Below are 18193 nucleotides of genomic sequence, written 5' to 3' on the forward strand. Positions count from 1 at the left end.
AGCTTTTAAAAATACTGGTGGGCCTTGGAAATATTCCCTTCTCTGACTCCCTTCCGTTTAGGGTGTGGCTCCCTTGGGTGATTGTGTGTGCTGCACGGTTCTTGGTGTAAGTTTATTTATTTATTTTTAATGGGAATACAATGACTAGGACATTTCCTGCTTTAGTCTGCCACTTGGAAAAGGTTCTTCTTTCCTCTTTAGCCTGGACACCAAAAAAAAAAAGGGCAGACTCCTTGTCACTTACAGCTCAGCCTGAGCTTGACCATGTAACAGAGTCAGGTGCGGGGTTTCGAGTGATTTTGTTTTTCAAGGTAATAGCAAAATGAAAGCAAGTCTCCTCAAGTTAATTCCTGGCTCTGTCTCAGCGCCCGGAGTTGAAAGATTGTTTTATAAGAAAGAGCTCCCCTCTAAAGCAGAGGATACAGTCACTTAAAACAAGTCTTCTGGTTTCGGATTTTTGTTGTGCTGAGGACTGAGCCTTAGAGCCTTATATGCTAAGGAAATGCTGTGCCCATGAGCCACGATCCTCAGCCTTTCCCCATTTTTATGGTATGTGTTAGCATAATGTGTTCGCATAATGTGTTCCTGTAGGGCATGCGTGTGTGAGTGTGTGTGTGTCACACATACACACACCTACCTGTCCCAACATCTCACACACACACACACACACACACACACACACACACACACACACACACACACACATGGAGGCTGACATCAGTGTTGGGTAGCTTTCACTTCATTTATTGAGGCAGGCTCTCTCCCTGAACCTTGAGCTCATGGGTTTTGGCTAGTCTAGCTAGCCAGCTTGTCCCAGGTTCTCCTAGTCTCTGCTTCTTGAGTGCTGGAATTACTTACAGGTTGCTCTCATAGCCAAGAGGCTTCTATGTGGGCTGTGGGTGACTTGAATGCTAGTCCTCATGTTAGTGTGTGAAGCAGTTTATTCTCTGGGCCATCTCTTCAGCTCCTACCTCTCCCCCCTCCCCTGACCCCCTCAGTCATGGGATTTTTTTTTTAAATTTCTTTGGAGAGCTTCACTATTCAGCTCAGGTTGGACTTAGCCTTCTGGAAGGCTAGGATCACAGGAGTGTGAACCATGCACACCTCTGCAACCCATGTGTGACCTCCTGGACAGTTTTTTACAGTAAGGTCTTTGGGATCTTAGACGGAATCAGCGGGAGTGGCTCAGGAGACGGGAACACTTGCCTGGTAGGAACATTTCTCTATTGTATGGTGTCAGAGGATGACTTTCTCCAGGCACGAGGCACTTACCATGCTGGCTGGGGACTGAGAGGAGGAGAGAGAGATGAATTACCAAGGTACGAGCCTACAGACACTAGTGTACTGAGGACTTTCTTTCTGCCACTATTGTCCCCATGATATCATTTCCTTCAGTCTTCTCATCTGTGATGGTGAAGAGGTCTGTGCAGGGCAGGATGGAGGCAGCAAGGAGGTGACTTGGTTCTGATGCTTCTTGGCTGTCCTCCTGAGACCCACAAGCTGTAGTGGAATCTAGTTTTCTTGTCTTTGGTTCACCTGAAAATGTCACATTCTTCCAGGATCTTGAGCATTTTATTATTTCAAAAGAGTAAAGTGACAGATAAGCAAAGATTCATGGGAAACCATTAAATATGACTTACAAAAGATTTCAGGGTTTTGGGGGGGGTGTTCATTTTCTAATTCAGCCTGATCTTTTTCTACTATAACAACAATTGAGAGGCTCGGTACTTTATGAACAAAGAGTTTATTGGCCTACAGTTCTCTACTTTGGAAGGGATGGTGGTGCCCGGATGGTGCTGGAAGTGACTTGGCCCTGAGGAAGTCTGGCAGATGACATCACAGTGTTGGGAGTCCACTTTGGGGGAAACCACAGGTCAAGACAAGAGGCACGTGGTTGTATATAACAACCTTCTGGAGAGAACAACCTTCTCTCTGTGTAAGACCAGCATCAATCCTTTCCAAGGGCAATGACCCCAATGATTTCCCATTTGTAAGTCCCACTGCCTCCTGGCATCTCCACACCAAGTTTTGACATACAAACCTTTGGGAAACGGATCTCTTCCAACCATGGCACATACCTTCTGTGGCTCTTTCTTTAGCCCAGGCATTGATTCTGACTGGGATTTCAACCATTTCAATTCAGCTGCAAAGCCCATGCCTACCATGTACGCACAGCCTTATAAGAGTCATGCAAATCCTTTGGTTCAGTTGGCTTAATCTGAAAAGCAATCGGATAGGTTGGGGAGATGGCTCAGCAGCTAAGAGCACTTGCTACTTTTGTGGAGGACCTGAATCAGGTCCCCAGAACCCATGTTGTATGACTCACACCCCATGCCTACACAGACAGTGGAGGAATGCACTAATTTGAGTCGTTCTGGGAGCAGAGAGCACATCTGGACAACAGCTGGAGAGATTTAAGCCAGTGTGGCCATCACAGTCAGTGCCAAACGCTTCATTTGCTGGTGGTAATTTTATGGTTATACCTTTGTATGTATATTTTATGTATACCTAAATATGGCTGTTTGGTGGTCATCCTGGAGATTAACAGAGAAGAGACCCAAATTCCTAGCTGCTAGGTACAGCTCTCTTATGGTCAGTTTAACCATAGACCTGTATATTCAATGGCATTTTCTTTAGCAAGGCCTTAAAATTTGGCTTCCTCTAATAGGAAAGGTTACCACAAAATCCTGTTGTTGGTGCTATTGACTATCCAGAAGACTAAGAGTCTTCAACCATATGCATCAAACTAGGACTTGGATCAGGGTGGATCCAAATAGCCTGGTGTGTGTTGACACCCAGGACCAGTTTGATAACAAACCCTGGTTGTTCTATGATGGACAAAACATGCCCATTTCTTCAGGAACTGTAACATAGTGCATCCAAGGGGCAAGGTAGAGCACAGTGAACTGATGATGGAGCAGAGCTTGAGAGGGAACATGGGAGAGCCCGTAAGGAAGGTTTACGGATAGCCATGAATTGATACAATCCTTGAAGAACAAGTTACCCATAAATAGTGGCAGGTAAGGTTAGCATCGGGAAGAAGCAACAAATACAATAAACACAGGCCTTAAACTGCATCTCACAGTGTGTGAATGCCAAGAGCTATAAGCAGGTGATCATGCAAGAATAAGAGAATTCTCCAGTACTCTGTCTTCCTCTAGTCTGAGGACCCTACTCCAGATGCAAGTAAAGCCACAGAGAGTTCTGATGGGGCTCCTCTTCATAGCATCATGGGCCTCTAACTCCCTTCAATACCCTTAACCAACATATCCTTATCCTTCCTTTGTGCCCATTTTCAGTACCAACTCAAAAGCATTCCCAGTTAAGTATAAACTGTGGATGGTAGACAACTTTTGTTTTCCATGGGTTACTGTAACTTACACTATGCAAGATGAGCCCAAATAAACTCCTGCTTCTCTAGCTGGTCTTGGTTATGGTGTTTTATCAGAGCAATAGAAAAGTAACTAAACAGGAAGTGATGGAGACCAGCACAGAAGTGGAGTAGGAGGCAGGAGAGAGTAAGATTTGAAGGAGCAACAACATGAGAAAACAAGAAGCAAGAAGAGTAGTGAGAAGCAATGTCCAAGCACCCTGATGTCTGGTCCAACTGGTCACCTACATCCCAGACCCAAGGTCTCTGATCCCACCTCCAATGGGATCATTCTTTATTCATTTGCTTTGCAATGATATTCTTGCATGGTTTTGCAGAACATCTCCCAGTGGGCAGAAGTTATCTGTCCCTGGCAAGCCTTGAAACTCTGCAAACAAAAACTGGGGTTGGCCAGGGCCAGGCAAATTAAATCTAGCGTCCAAGAGAGGACTCCAGGCATTGCATTTTTTATCGAGTACTAGAATGGAAATTTCAAGTGCTACAAACATACTTTGTTGACATGTTCTTAAATATTGACATTGCACACATTTTTCTCCAGAAAGTGCCAGACATAGGGGACCTTTGATAAATCTCAGAGTTCCATGACTCTGATTTGATCTCAGTGACATGAGCTTTTAATTTGTGATGTTTGTGAACTTGGGGCTATGATGCACTTAGATCAACTCAACCAAGGGAGGAGGATGACAGATTCTGTGGATTAAAGACTGTGAAGACTCTTAAGATTCAATATCCAAAGTCAACCTTAGGAACAAGCAGAGGAAACAGGAAGATGGTAGCAACCAAAGGATCTCAGCTATCCCAGGAACTCAAAGGCCAAACAGCAAAAGAAACCATTGCATGTCAAGATGCCTTTATTTGGTATGCAAATTCTGGGATTAGAAATTCATTTCATGGGTATAAGGGAAGTAGATTCATGCCCAAATCTAGAACTAATTTTAATAGCATTTTGCAATTACAAGACAAAATACATGTCGAGAGACGATAGTGAAACTTCTGACCATGCTCTGATTAAGAGCAAAGCAAGCTCTCTCTGTTAGGACCCTCATGGCCACAGGAAACTGAAGTGAGGAGACTTCTTCAAGTTAAGCCCACACAGAAAGGAGGTCTAGCTGCTTAGACACATAGATTTTTATCACTTTTTTGTTTCCTGTGCTTAAGTGTTTTTCTGAGGTAGAAGATCTCCAGTTTGAACTATCCTGATCCAAGCACTGAGACATTATAATCAGGTCTGATAAACAGCGTGGAGGACCCTTAAATATTGATGACAGAAGTTCCCAGAAAACACAGACTTCTACTGGACTTCATTGATAAAGAGCCAAGAATATACCCCTACTTGACACTTCAACTTCACCCATCTATCTTCCTGGGTTCCAGGCTCTTTCCATGCTTGGCTTCTGGACTCCTTTTAAAAGTGTTTAGTTGCATCCTGTTTCTCTGGACATCAGCATGGAGGCTTCAGAGAGAACAGACATGTACCTGCTTGTAAATGTATCTTCAGGCAATCCAGCAGAGTCCCTCTCCCCCATCTCCATCCCTGAGAAATTTGAGAATGGGTTACTTGGGGACATTTTTCCTTGGCCAGTGAACCATGGCTATGGTTCCTCCCGTGTTTGCCTTCTGGATTCAAAGTATTGCTCCACCCACAAACTCCTCAGCACAGTGAATTGTTTATCTTTTGTGCCATTACACAGAGACTTGCTGACTCTCAAGTAGGGCCTTGAACTCCATAAACAAAGACATCTAAGGCTCTCTTCTCTTCTATTGCTCATAATGACAGCAATTCTATAAAGTGAATCCCATGTATTTTGTATGTATCATTGTTTAGTCACATAACAAACCTTCAAAATTGGATATTTCGGTTCCAAATTTGAACATAAAGAAGAGGGAAAGGCCTCCAGAGAAGCCAATATCCAAGACTAGAGAGGCTAAGACATTACTTCCTCAGAGTACCTTGGTAAGGAAGGGGGAAGAAACCACTGGATGCAAATAAATCACAGGAACCAGTTTTCCGATCTCTTTTGTTTGTTCTCAAGCTTGTTTGGAATAAATTCTCTATACATCTCAGGGCTCTGCAACTCACTTTGTGTAGAGGGAACTTACCCCTCAGACGGTTGCTGTGTTGGGAAGAACCATGAGACAGGTGGATAAGAGAAACGCCAACACTCACTGCTGTTGTTATGGTAACAGACAGTCCTGCAGACTCCCCTAACCCACCCAGCTGAAGGTTCCATGCTCTCAGAGAGAATCCATTTAAAACCTCCCTTTTTCTGAAGAGAAACAGAGAAGTAGTGGGGAGGAGCATGGAGATAGGTTGGGGAGGACTGACAAGAGAGGAGGGAGGGGAAACTGAGGGTTGGAGTGGAATTAATAAATTAATTAGAGAATCATCTTTGGGGTCTAGACAATTGACTCAGTGGTTAAAAGTACATGTAGATTTTCCAGAGTGCCCAAGTTCAAATCCCAACACCCAAGTCCAACAGCTCACAACCACCTATATCTCCAGCTCTAGTGGATCTGATGCCCTTTTCTGAAATGCAAAATCACGTACACACGTATATAGGTGCAAGCACTCACACAGGCACATCTACCCAGGCTTACACATACACATAAATATAATATACATAAATGAATAAATTAAAACTGCAAATTAAAAAAAAAGTCATTGGGCATTAGTGAGTTTGCTCAGTGATTAAGATGGCTTGCTGCTTCTCCAAGGACTGAGGTTAGATCCCAGCACTCACACTGGGCAGCTTACAACTGTCTGTAACTCATGCACCAAGAATCTGATGCCCTTTTCTGACCAACACACACACACACACACACACACACATACACACACACACACACACACACACACACACACACACACCTTTTACTAAAACTCTCTAGGGCCATTTCTCCCAATGCCCCAACACACTGTTAATCATCAATATGTGTCTCTTGAATACAAAGGATGTTTTCACCAATAAGTAATATATTGATACCAACCGCTGTTACTATACTAAGCGCCGTACTGATTAGAGTGCTGCCTTTGATGATTATCCTGGCTACTGGAGGTGGAATCACAGTCCAAGGTTCCTGTCCTGAGACATGCTGATGGAGCAAGTGTGACCAGAGTTCCACAGTCCTTGCTGCTTGTCACTTAGCGAGCTAGGAACTGAATCGTTCACTCCTGCTTTATTTAGAGAGCCTGGAGGTTCTGTGGTTTCAGAAAGTGTGGTTCTAGAACATCTCATGTTGGAAGCTCCAGCTCAGCATTTATGAAGAGCACACAAGGCACAGGCATCGTTCTGCCCTAATAGTAGGGAAACGGAGAAGGATACAACGGATCTCTGAAGTTGGCTGGGAGGTGTGTGGCTCTAAGCCCAGAGTTTGTTCTTTATGATCCATATTCTTTTCTGTGCACCAGTGCCCTGAGACTCAGGCTTCTGCCTTTGTTTTCTTTCCAGGCTGGGATCGACGGGGAAAGCATTGGCAACTGTCCCTTCTCTCAGCGTCTCTTCATGATCCTCTGGCTGAAAGGAGTCGTGTTCAATGTCACCACCGTGGATCTGAAAAGGTAAAGGACCCTGTGTTCATGAGGGGACATCTAGCGCAAGGAAGAGTCAGATGGAATGAGAGCAAATCCAGGGCCATCCTGGGGCTCCAGGAAACCTCGGATGAATCCCATCTCATTGCCCAGAACTGTTCCCAGGGCCCAACCCAGCTCACAAAGGAGGCTAAAAGAAACATAACCAGAACCTCCCTCAGGGCTGTGCTTCACTACCCTGGTTGGCATCCGTTGATTAGCAAGAAGAAAAGAGAAGGGAAGGCAAGGGCACACAACAAGTGTCTGCCTCAAGGATGGGCACAGGCGTATAAAAACATATATCACAATAGCACAGGCGTTAGGTCTGCAGGACCCTGGTGGGCTTCAGCACTGACAGCTGAATTTTCAGGGAATTAGAATCAAGACCTTTACTGAGGATTTGTCTTGGCTTTCAGAACACCTAGTGGGAGGGTTCTGGACCCGAGGACTGCATGTACAGGCCCTAAGAGGCGAAACATACAGCTTGATTGTGTCTATTCCTTTGCACTCCTGAGTTCCATTGTATTCATAGTTACCTGTTGTGCTAAGGATCTAACTTGGGGCTCCCTGCATGCCGTTCAAGTGCTGTCACTGAGCTATAGTCTGGGTCCTCTGAGTAGACGTAGAAGGTGTCTTAACTCCGTGGCGGCTAACAGTGTCCAGCAAAGCTTGGCCACGTCCTCCAGCCCATGGTGGAAAGGCTTCCAAAACAGCCTACTCTGTTCAGGTCTAATGCTCCTCCCTGGGTCCCATCTGCCCTCGGGGCTGCTCTTGTTCCCAGAAGCTCCTGGTAAGAGGCTTCTTCTACATTCGTCAGGCTTCTCCTCCTCGTTCCTCGGAACTTGAGAATCTCCTGCCTCTAGGCTCAGTTTCAGTCCCAACTTCTTGGGAAGGCCTCTGTAACCCATCACTGTCCGGAGTGGCCTCCCTTGAAACTCACCTAGGTCCGATCTGAGCTTCCTCAGGCGGAGTCATCCTTTAGTGCCTTACCTCGTCGTAACATCTACAACTCCAATGCTTCCTAACTGCTGATGGCTTTCCCCTGCAAAATCCCGTGATAGGTACTTCATAAGGGAAATTCCAGCATTCTATATTAGACAAGGAAGCCGAGCAGACCCACTGAGGTCTCCTACCAGCTGGAAATAGAGGGGCTGCTGCTAAGATCCTAGTGTCTGGCACAGTAAGGGAGCATGTACCTCCCATGCAGCCTGTGTCTGTAACAACTAAAACGAGCAGGATCCCAGAGCCTGGGCAAGGAGCTTCCTTTCCGAGAGACCAGAGTCTTTAGATTCTCATCCGTAGGAGAGAACTCTCACTAGAGTTCCAAGCTGGAGCTCAGGCAGGGGACGGAGTCTCTCGGGCATCTTAAGGATGCTTCTGCTTCTCTCACACACATTATCAGACCCAGTCCTGCCGACATCCCTCTAAGGCTGCCTTGGTGGTCACCTTTGTTTACAGCACTATCCGCACGCACACAAATACTAATTCCTATGAAAACTGATCTTATCCCAGTTTTTAATCCGAGAGAGTGCTGTTAGGGGTTTAAAGAGGTGGGCCATGGGTTTATGTTTAGGATTCTACTTGGCTTGCTGCACGAACTTGAAACCCGGCGCCCCTCATGGAGCTGTGAATCAGGGAGCTAAAGAAAGGATGAGGCCCGTGAAATAATTCACAAATCCAATCTGGAGACATGGAATTCTGTAATTTCAATTCCAACTGCGGGGGTGGGAGCTGACTGAGAGAGGAAGGGGTGGCGCTGGCCAGCATGCTTTTGACAATGCCCAGCTTCAGGAGCCAGAAGTGGCATGTCCCAAAGGTGTCAGAACCTAGCAGCCAAAGTACCCCCAGGATCCCAGAAACGAAACCACACTGCTGCCCCGTCACAAACAAAACCACACTGCTGCCCCGTCAACAGACTAACAGACCGCTGTGTCTTTAAGCCACAGTAACTGCTCCAAAATAAGACCAGAGAGGACTTCCTTCCTGGCCAGTGTCAGTTACAAAACAGGAGCAGCCTGCAAAGAATGTCCTCTCTTTATGTGAGGGGAGGGACGCACACTGAGTCAACAAGGAACTAAGTAAATTAGTCTCAGTTGTTTGAGTGTCACAGAAGGAGGCTGGAGAGCAAGCAGCCTGTTGGGAGTGACTTGGGAGCTGTCACTGGAATTCTTGTCGTCCCCTCCCTAGCTGATTAGACCAGGAATTTGTCTCCTCACAGAAGCCTCTGCCCCCTCTCGTTGACATTTTACAGTTTCTCCATCTCATATTTTCTGCTCCAGTGGCCACAAAGAATGTTGCAAACTCAGAGAATGGAAACTCCCATGGCTGCCCTGAGACTCCTGCGTGAGCCCTACCCTGTTTCCTCAGTACAGCCGGGAGTCTCCACTTCCTGTTGCTAAGCCACACCCCCACCCCACCCCGTCCCCTCCTTCCTTGATACTGGCTCAGGAATTTGACCACCTGGCAGGAGGGATTTTAGAAGCACACCACATCACTGGCACTAACAGACGCAATGTCCTTCTTGCGTTCTTGACGTACCTTCCCTGTGGCACTCAATATACTAAGTATCCAGCACCGACAGGGACCACACCAGGCACTGTTGAGGGCTGAGTCTAGAAAGTTCGATTGATTACTCCTTGTTCATTCATTGGATGCATGCTCCACATTGCTGTACTCTTCCCTAACATCTTCCCCTGCCTCTCTGGATCACGAGGACCTCAGCATCTCCCTCTCCCTGATGCATGCAGTGTCTCCTGTGTGCGCTGCAAAGGTGGTGAGGTTCCCGACACTGGGTTATCTTAGATTTAAGAGTGACTGCGAGCAGCATAGCAAGATACCTTTCTTGTTTATGCTTTGGTATGGAGTCCGGGATGGAACCAGGGCTTCACACATACTAGGCAAGGGCTTGCTATTTCAAACCGGCTCCCTCTTCGTACTTTCTGTTTTGATATAGATCTTGCGAACTTTCCCAGACTAAACCTGAGTTCACTCTGGGAGTCCAGGCTGGCCTTGAACTTGAGCTCTTTCTGCCTCAGCTCACTTGTCTAGTTGGGACAAGCGGGCCTGTATTCTCTCTTCAGAAGGACTGAGTTTGGCAAGGTAGCCTTCATCTATAAGGTTTTACTGGTCCCGGGAAAACCTGAGACAAAAGGAAACTGCTTTCCTCAACATGAGTCATTGTGTTTACTCAAGTCCTACTAGATAAATGAAGTTGTGACTCCTTGGAATTGGATTATTTATAACTATAAGTACCCCTTAAGTGCCCTCAATCTTTATTGTAAAAGATTCCATTTCTGACTGGGGAGATCTTCAATTTACATATATTAAATTAATTTTAAAAATCTTTCACAAAACAACTAAGTTTTAGTAAAATTAAAATCATAATGGTTATATTTTTTAAAAATGTGTGCTCAAATTAAGATTAAAAACAGTAAATGGTGAAGTATGTTGGATTATTAACTGGTTTCCTGTAGGATAGCTGCCTACTGGTCCCTGGCATTCATTGAAAAGCACAAACTTTCATAATTGGGTTGGAGTTTTTTCAATATCAGACCAACTTTTGAGTTCTAATTTCACAGTTAAAGTTAACCCTTTTTAAATTTAATTTTTTATTATACATGTGTGGCTGATTTGCCTGCATGTGTGTCTGTTCACTGTGTGTGTGCAGTACCTGAAGGGGCCAGAAGAGGGCATCAGTCCTCCTGCAACTGGATTTACAGGCAATTCTGAGCTGTTAGCTGCCTTGTGGGTTTTGGAAACTGAATGTAGGTGTTGGGAACTCTTTGTCTGTTTGATTAATTTCCGAGACGGTATTCTAGTCTGTAGCCCAAGCTGGTATCACAATGGTAGCAATCCCCCTGCTCCAGCCTTCCAAGCTCTGGGATAACAGGAATGGATGGACCACCAAGCCCAGCTCATAGTTCTTGATGTAGAACCCTTAGCCATAGCCTCCCTGATGTTTCCTGATCTGCAATATTGAACGTAGGCCTCTGGACCTAACCCCATGAGTTTTCACCAGGGTCCATTGGTTAAACAGCAATAATGCTCCTTGAACACACTGACTTCATCCAACAGTCTGGTTTTCAATTACTAGTTCCCTCTCTCATGGATCCTCCATGCCAGGGATCATTTAGAGGCAAATTATATGTGTGTATATTTGTGAAGTCTAGGAAGAGATTGAACAATATTAGATGTTAATTGCTACATATTAAAATGTATGTTACTCAGAATGGGAGCATTGGAACTTGAAGAAGTCCCCAAAACACACACACACACACACACACACACACACACACACACACACATGCATATAGTAATATAGTATTCAAATACATTTAGGATCCAATGTGTTACTTATTTTTGTTTGTGGAGGCCAGTTAACCGCTGAGCCATTTCTTCAGCCCCGCTGTGTTAATTTGTCAAGCCTGGAATTGTGTGTTTTGTTGGAATAATTAGTAAGAGGGCATTTGGAAGCACAGTCCTGTGCAGTTAAAGCCGGGAGCTAATTTAGACGGTCACCATGATCCTCTCCGGGCTTTTCAGTTGTGTTCAGCTTCCACTTGTGAGTTACTTCTGCCATTTTCTTCCTGTGGATGAGTTTTCGGTTTCACACCACAGGCCCACAGAGCTCTATCCAGCTCCTACTGTCTCACACCTAGTACCACAAATCTGGTTATGCTACAAGCATGTTGATTAACCCCAGACCAGAGTTCATGCCATAGGCTTCTCAGAACCAGAGGGACAATGGTTCACACCATCACTGGAATCTTACTCTCTCCACAGAAAGCCAGCCGATCTACACAACCTGGCTCCTGGCACGCACCCGCCCTTCCTGACCTTCAATGGGGATGTGAAGACAGATGTCAACAAGATTGAAGAGTTCCTGGAGGAGACCCTAACCCCCGAGAAGTAATGAGCTGGTTCTTTACAGACCTATGGACAGGGAGAGAGTTAGCTGTGGGAAGGTAGATTTCCAGTGGGGCTGCTTCAGTTTGAGGTTAGCAAAATGGAATGCCAATCTCAGAGTGGGTGCATTAAGGCAAGTTACCCATAGGTATTGCCAGTCAGTTCCTACAGAGTGCCTTTAGGGGACCTGGGAAGATCTCCCTCTCTCCCCTCCCCCTCCCCCTCCCTCTCCCCCTCCCCCTTCTCCTCCCCTCCTCCTCTCTCTTCCCGTCCATCTTTCCCTCTCCTCCATCTTTCCCTCTCCCTCCCCCTCCCCTCCCCTCCCCCTCCATCTTTCCTTCTCCCTTCCCCCCTCTCTCCCCACCAGCCTTATTCTCCTGAAAAGCTCAAGATTGTGCAAACTTCTTCATCTTCAGTAGAAGGGATAAAAGGCTGATGTAATGATGACAAACCAGGAAACTGAGACCACACCAGGAGCCATAAGTCTGAGCAAGCCACATACATACATACATACATACATACATACATACATACATACAAATACAGATTGGGACTGGCAGGTGTAGGAGCTGAGAGTTCTCACGGGGGCAGATTAGCTATTGCTGATACAAGAGGAGGTAAGAGACATAGTCTAAAAGATGGCCGAGTCTGGGGTCATTAATTGCAGAATACAGTAATCAGAGATGAAAACAATCCTACCTCGTTGTTACACTGGAAACCCCGGCGTTCCTGACAGAGTCAGGCATGAGCTCAGTGCTGCAGGGTCGCCACGGAAGGATCTTCAGCTGTAAGATCTGTAAGCTGGGCCGTTGTCAGCTGTAAGACTTTCCCTGGCTGCTGGGAAGGGAAGCCGTGTAAAAGGGTTGGGGATACGGCTCGGTTGGTGCAATCCTGTCACACGAGAAGCCCTGAGTTCCTGCCCCAAGGACATGCCTGCATTCTCAGGAAGGGAAGCAGAGTTAGAATACAATCATTTTTTCTGTGTTTCTCTCAAAGTTCTGTTTACCTGTCAGCAAATGTTGCTCCTGGGCTGTGTCAGGCGCTGAGCTCTGTGAGGCACATCACACTCTCACCAGCTCTGGTACCTGGGAGAAAGGGCTGTCCTTATCCTTGTTTTATGGTCTGGTACAGTGGGATAGCCCATGGTAACCAATGGTGCCTTACTGTTGGATGATTACTGGTCCCTGATTCCCTAAGAAAGCCTTAAGCAAGAAACCACGCTCCCTTAAGAGCATCCTTTGTCATCATATTAGGACAGGTCATTTTCACACTGAGGGGGAAGTGGCCTGTGGCCATTTTTTTTAAAAAAGATTTATTTACTCATTTTATATATGTGAGTTCAATGTCCCTCTCTTCAGACACACCAGAAGAGGGCATCGGATCCCATGACCCATGGTTGTGAGCCACCATGTGGTTGCTTAGAAGTGAACTCAGGATCTCTGGAAGAGCATTCAGTGTTCTTGACTGCTGAGCCATCTTTCCAGCCCTGGGTACAGACTTTGAATAAGGGAATAAGTTCAATCAACAGCGAGCCACACATGTCGCCTAACAGGTGGCAGCTAGAAGCCCAGTGTGTCTTCAAACAGAACACCAGACAACTTCTGGGGTGGATGTGTCCCAAAGGGGCTGACTCCTCACTCCTTGCTCTCCTGGGACTCAGCCTCATTTGTTGCTTGTACTAGTTGCAAATTCCACATGAAAACCTGCTTTCACTGACTCGGGCAGAGTCCAGACAATGCCTGGTTAGGTTATTGTTGTCTCTTTGGAACAAATCCTCCTGTTGAGGAATGTCTACATCCACCCAGTCTAGCAAGGATAACAGAAACACCAGAAATGAGGGGCAGGGCTGTCCACACAGTCTTCTGCCAAGCCGATAGATGGGATATACTGTTCGCTCTGCCAGGGGACACAAGTGTCATCTTGACCTTTCCCATCTCTGCTCTTGCTTCAAACTCCTCCGTGAAAGAACACCCTCTGCCCCAGACGGTTTCCAGTCCTAGTCCTTGATACTCAGGTTAGCCAAGCCCCTTAGCTCTTGTCATCTTGGTCTGTGTCCCCAGTGAGACGAGAGGGACATAAAGACCCTGGGATTATAGACTTCACGGTTTGTGGATAGCCTTCTTGAATAAGGTCATTATCAGATCCATTGTCTTTTTAATCAGCTTGTAAGCTCCCATGGTTCAAGCAGGGGCTGGAAGTGCTGGGCAGGGCCGCTCTAGATGTCCCACCCTGCTCCATTATTCTGCCATTGATTCTGAACACACTGCTTCCAGCCTAGGTCTCTTCTGGATTTCAGTTAGGTGTAGGAGGTGTGATGGAGGCCCTTCCTGCCAGGCTGGTGAACTAATCATTTAGATCCTCAAGCTCATTAAACGAAAGACTTCAGAGGTCTTCTGAAGTAAGGTGCTGATCAACTGCTCAGGATGCTGTTCACAGAAAGTGCTCTCAGATGCCTCTGTGCCCATCAGGTGGGGGCAGGTGCTCCAGATATTGGCCAGTAACTAGCACCGAGCCAGTGCCTCAGCTCCAGCCTCAGAGTCCTGACAGTCTGCTCCCAAGCCACAGGCTTAGCCAATCCCCCCATTAACTCAGGCTGAAAGGTGGGGTGGCCCGCATCCAGAGGCTCACAGAGAGAGCAGTGTTGCTTGGCCTTATGCTTCTCCAGGGGGCAGCAGAACTCCCCGTTTCCCGATGCTGTGAGAAGGCCGTGTGTTTCTTATCGTGCCGCTGTTTGTAAAAATTTCCAGAGAGCCAAGATTTTTCTCTCTCAGCTTTGTTTTTTTTAAAGGAGAAGAAATCACACACAAATATTCCAACACTTAAAAAAAATTATGTTTGGTTCCAGAGAGTATTTGGTGTCAAGATGAGGAGTCCAGGGAATCGCAAGTAGTTTCTAAATGAGACTAACGACCCTGCTTTCTGTGGCCTGGTCCACTTAGTGCTGGGGAGAGGGTCGAGAAGCTCATACAGAGTTATATATTGAGACATGCCTGGCCCATAACCAGAACCATCTCCATCCCATAACCAAAGTTGCTAGGATTCAGAACAGAGAAGCTTGACCACCTCAAAACCAACTGTATATCCTGGGTGACTTTAGACAAGGCTCCCTCCCTTCTTATTTGATCTTCTTGAAAGTGAAGGAAAGGCCATCAACCAGTGTTCTCCAAGATCTCTTTCAGCCCCAAATCTGGGACTGCATGAGTTTCAGAGGACTTTGCATAAAGCTGACTATTATAAAATAATCTGAGTGCATAGAAGTTAGGATAAGAATTCAGAGGTGAGGGGCCGGTGAGGTTGCTCAGCACTTAATGTTTGCCATGCAAGCATTAAGACCAGGGTTTAGAAATTCCCTTAACTGCCTAGTGGGCATGGTGACCCCCCTGTAATTTTATCATTGAAAGGCAGAAGTAGGGGATCCCCCAGAGCAAGCTGGACAGCTTGACTAGCCACACTGGGGAGCTCTGGGTTTGACTGGGAGACACGGGCTCAGCAAATGGGAGGGAGGTGCAGTCTGATGGAGAATGATTCCAAACATCGACCTCGGAGCTCCCATACGCACACACACATATGCACAGACACCTCCACACATGCCACATGCAAAGCCATGCATACACATAAGCATGCCACATGCACACACAAATAACTGAAGGAAGAAAAAAAAAATAGAATCCTGGACGCTAATCAAAAATGGGCTGGTTACACGGTGTGCCGTGGCACCAGTCAGGTGGTAGCCATAATCTGAGGCTCACAATCAAGGCACTGAGAATACACGGTTTTATATTTAAAGGTGTATACAGATCTCTTACAGCAGTAGAGTAGAATTATGTTCTCCCGCCGCTCTGACAGGTGGAAGCAGTTTCAGAAGCCTCCACGCGATGGTTGAGCTTGGGTTCTGGAGTCCATGCCTCGGCTTCAGGTCTCTGCTGCCAGCTGGTGCTCTCTTGTCGAAACATGTGGTGCTGTGGCCTGACGTGACAAGGGCATGTGTCACTTAAGCAGAGTCTCAGTGGATACTGTGGGGCTCCTCCACCTTGTAGCTGTGCATACGGCACCTCCAACATGTCTTAAGCAGAAAGAAAAAACCAACAACAAAAAGAAGCACACACAGTGCTTTCAAAGACCAGAGCCCAAAGGAGTTACATCACACATACACATGCACACCCCATTCCGTTGGCTAGAACCTAGTCACTAGACTGCAGAGTGGCTGGCTGGGAAATATGCAGAAGCCCATGGACATTATTTAGTTTGTGTGCACAGTGACGAAATAGGCAAACTTAAAACAAAGCAATCAGAAAGATACTTTTCCAATCTTGATTCCCAAGAGCTGTGTGATACTCTGTGAGGCAACGTGCACACACGTCAATTCAGCCCAGGTCGGCATGGCAACGGGCCAGGGAGACGATTCCACCCAGATGGAGTGTGGTAAACCAGTGAGATGATTGGGATTATTTATAGGGGCATGGGCAACTCAAAGGTCAATCCCAGCATGGTTACTACTTATGAAATCACTCCTGGGTGTCCAGAGCGTCCTGGGACTCCTGCTCAACTTGAAGCCAGTTCCATCGAGGAGCTTGCCCTTCCCTGAGGGAGGAGCTTTATAGCTGTGTAACCTCCGAAGCTTCTGGAATCTTAGGAGGTTGCCTCTCTGCTCCAAGAAGGAGAGGCACGCCCACAAGTGTCAGTCCCTAAGCTCAGAGCATTAGAGCCCACTTAAAAGCCAGGCAGACGTGGCTGCTGTCTGTGATGCCAGGACTTACGAAGCAGAGACAGGAACTTCCCAGATCAAGACTGCTCTTATTCACCCATGAGACAGAGTTACCTATGAAGCTCAGGACTGTGTCCAGAACACAGTGGCCACTCGGTGAAAGGTAGTTTTCCCATCATGAGAGCATCAAGTAGGAAGGATACTCACTGCTTCAGAGGCTCCAAGTCAGTTTCTTATTGGTTCCACACTAAGGTCCTTAAGTGATTGTTTGCCTTGGGTCTCCAACAGCCTTTGCTACAAAATGGGATCAGTAGCTCCCTTTGTACCTGCCTAGTGGCTGTGGCGAAGAGCTGGGACCAATATATTCCTGAGGGCTTTTCCAAAGGCCGCGTCTCTGACATTAAACCTGTCATGGCAAAATCAGTCAATCAATCAATCAATCAATCAATCAGCAATCAATCAAACACAAAATTAAACAAATAGTCTGCCGTGGCTCCAAGAGTGGGGCAGTCCTAGCTAATGAGATCATTGAAGGAGAAAGGAATGAAAGAATAATGACAAATGACTTGTGTGTACAAGTGCAGGTGTGTGCACATGTGCACAAGTGTGTATGGAGAACAGAGTGGCATTCCTCAGCTGTCACCTCCTCTCTTATCTTCCAAGAATCAAAGTCTCCCCAGCCTAAAATTCATGAGTTAGTCTACCCCTGCTGGCCACTGGACCCCAGAAATCCCCCTGCCTCACTGCTCCAGCCCCAGGATTACAAGCTTGTTACCATCCTCTCCTGACAGAGATTCTGGGAGTCAGACTCAGGCCTTTTCTCACCATCCTTACTGGCTGCCCTAGCTCCCAAACCCCACAGCACGTGATTTTTAAAGACTCCATTGTGGTTAAAAACATAAAATCTGAAGAAAAGAATTTTGATTAATAGACAAAACAACCTAGACGCATACAGTGAAACCAACCCCTCCAGATCACAAAGCCCTACACTTATTGTTAATAATGATAAATTGACCATCTGCCTGGCCATGTACAGAATGATCTTGTGAAATGAGTTTTTAATGAATATTAAGAATTCTTTTATTAAATGAATAATTAGCATTACCCATGGGATGACGGTATTGGGGAAACCCAAGGGTTTCCACACATGTGAGCTTACTCCTCACTCAGCTTCAACACCAAGGATCCTAACCCTGGCCAACCTCTTGCATGGTTTTTCTTTCTTTTTTCTTTTTTCACTTCAAAATGAGAAACAGTGCAAGGGATAGAGTAGGATCATTGTAAATCTCCCTCCATGCTTGGAAATCCAAGTGATAAAAAACACATGACTTGCGAGTGGAGCCGGGTTAAGTTACTCTTACCCTGCACGTATAATAAGCACCAGAGAGACATTTTAGAAGCACGCAGGGGACACTTTTCCTTTGAGATATGATTTAGGACCTTGGTGCTGTGGACCCAGGCACCCACCAGCTCTGGGCAGCTAGGATTGTGGTAGTGAATAGACAGGCGTTTTCATAAGTTCAGGGGACATATCAGAAACCCCACCTGACTCAGAGGCCAGCCCTGTGTTGCCGTGTCTCCTGGGCCATTTCAGGAAGAGGGCTATGGGTGCCACCCTGGTTCC

The 18193-nt window shown here is 46.4% G+C and overlaps 1 protein-coding gene across 2 annotated transcripts in view; it reads left to right on the plus strand.

Moving 5' to 3' along the window:
• The window catches only part of Clic5 (chloride intracellular channel 5), a 145408-nt gene that overhangs the window by 95531 nt on the left and 31684 nt on the right, over nucleotides 1-18193 (plus strand). For both annotated transcript variants that reach the window (XM_006524135.4, NM_172621.2), the window contains exons 2-3: nucleotides 6841-6950; nucleotides 11742-11867. In XM_006524135.4, the coding sequence (XP_006524198.1) occupies nucleotides 6841-6950; nucleotides 11742-11867 (236 nt within the window). The remainder of the gene's footprint in view (nucleotides 1-6840; nucleotides 6951-11741; nucleotides 11868-18193) is intronic.

Source organism: Mus musculus, chromosome 17, assembly GCF_000001635.26.
Source record: "Mus musculus strain C57BL/6J chromosome 17, GRCm38.p6 C57BL/6J".
NCBI classification, from domain to species: domain Eukaryota; kingdom Metazoa; phylum Chordata; class Mammalia; order Rodentia; family Muridae; genus Mus; species Mus musculus.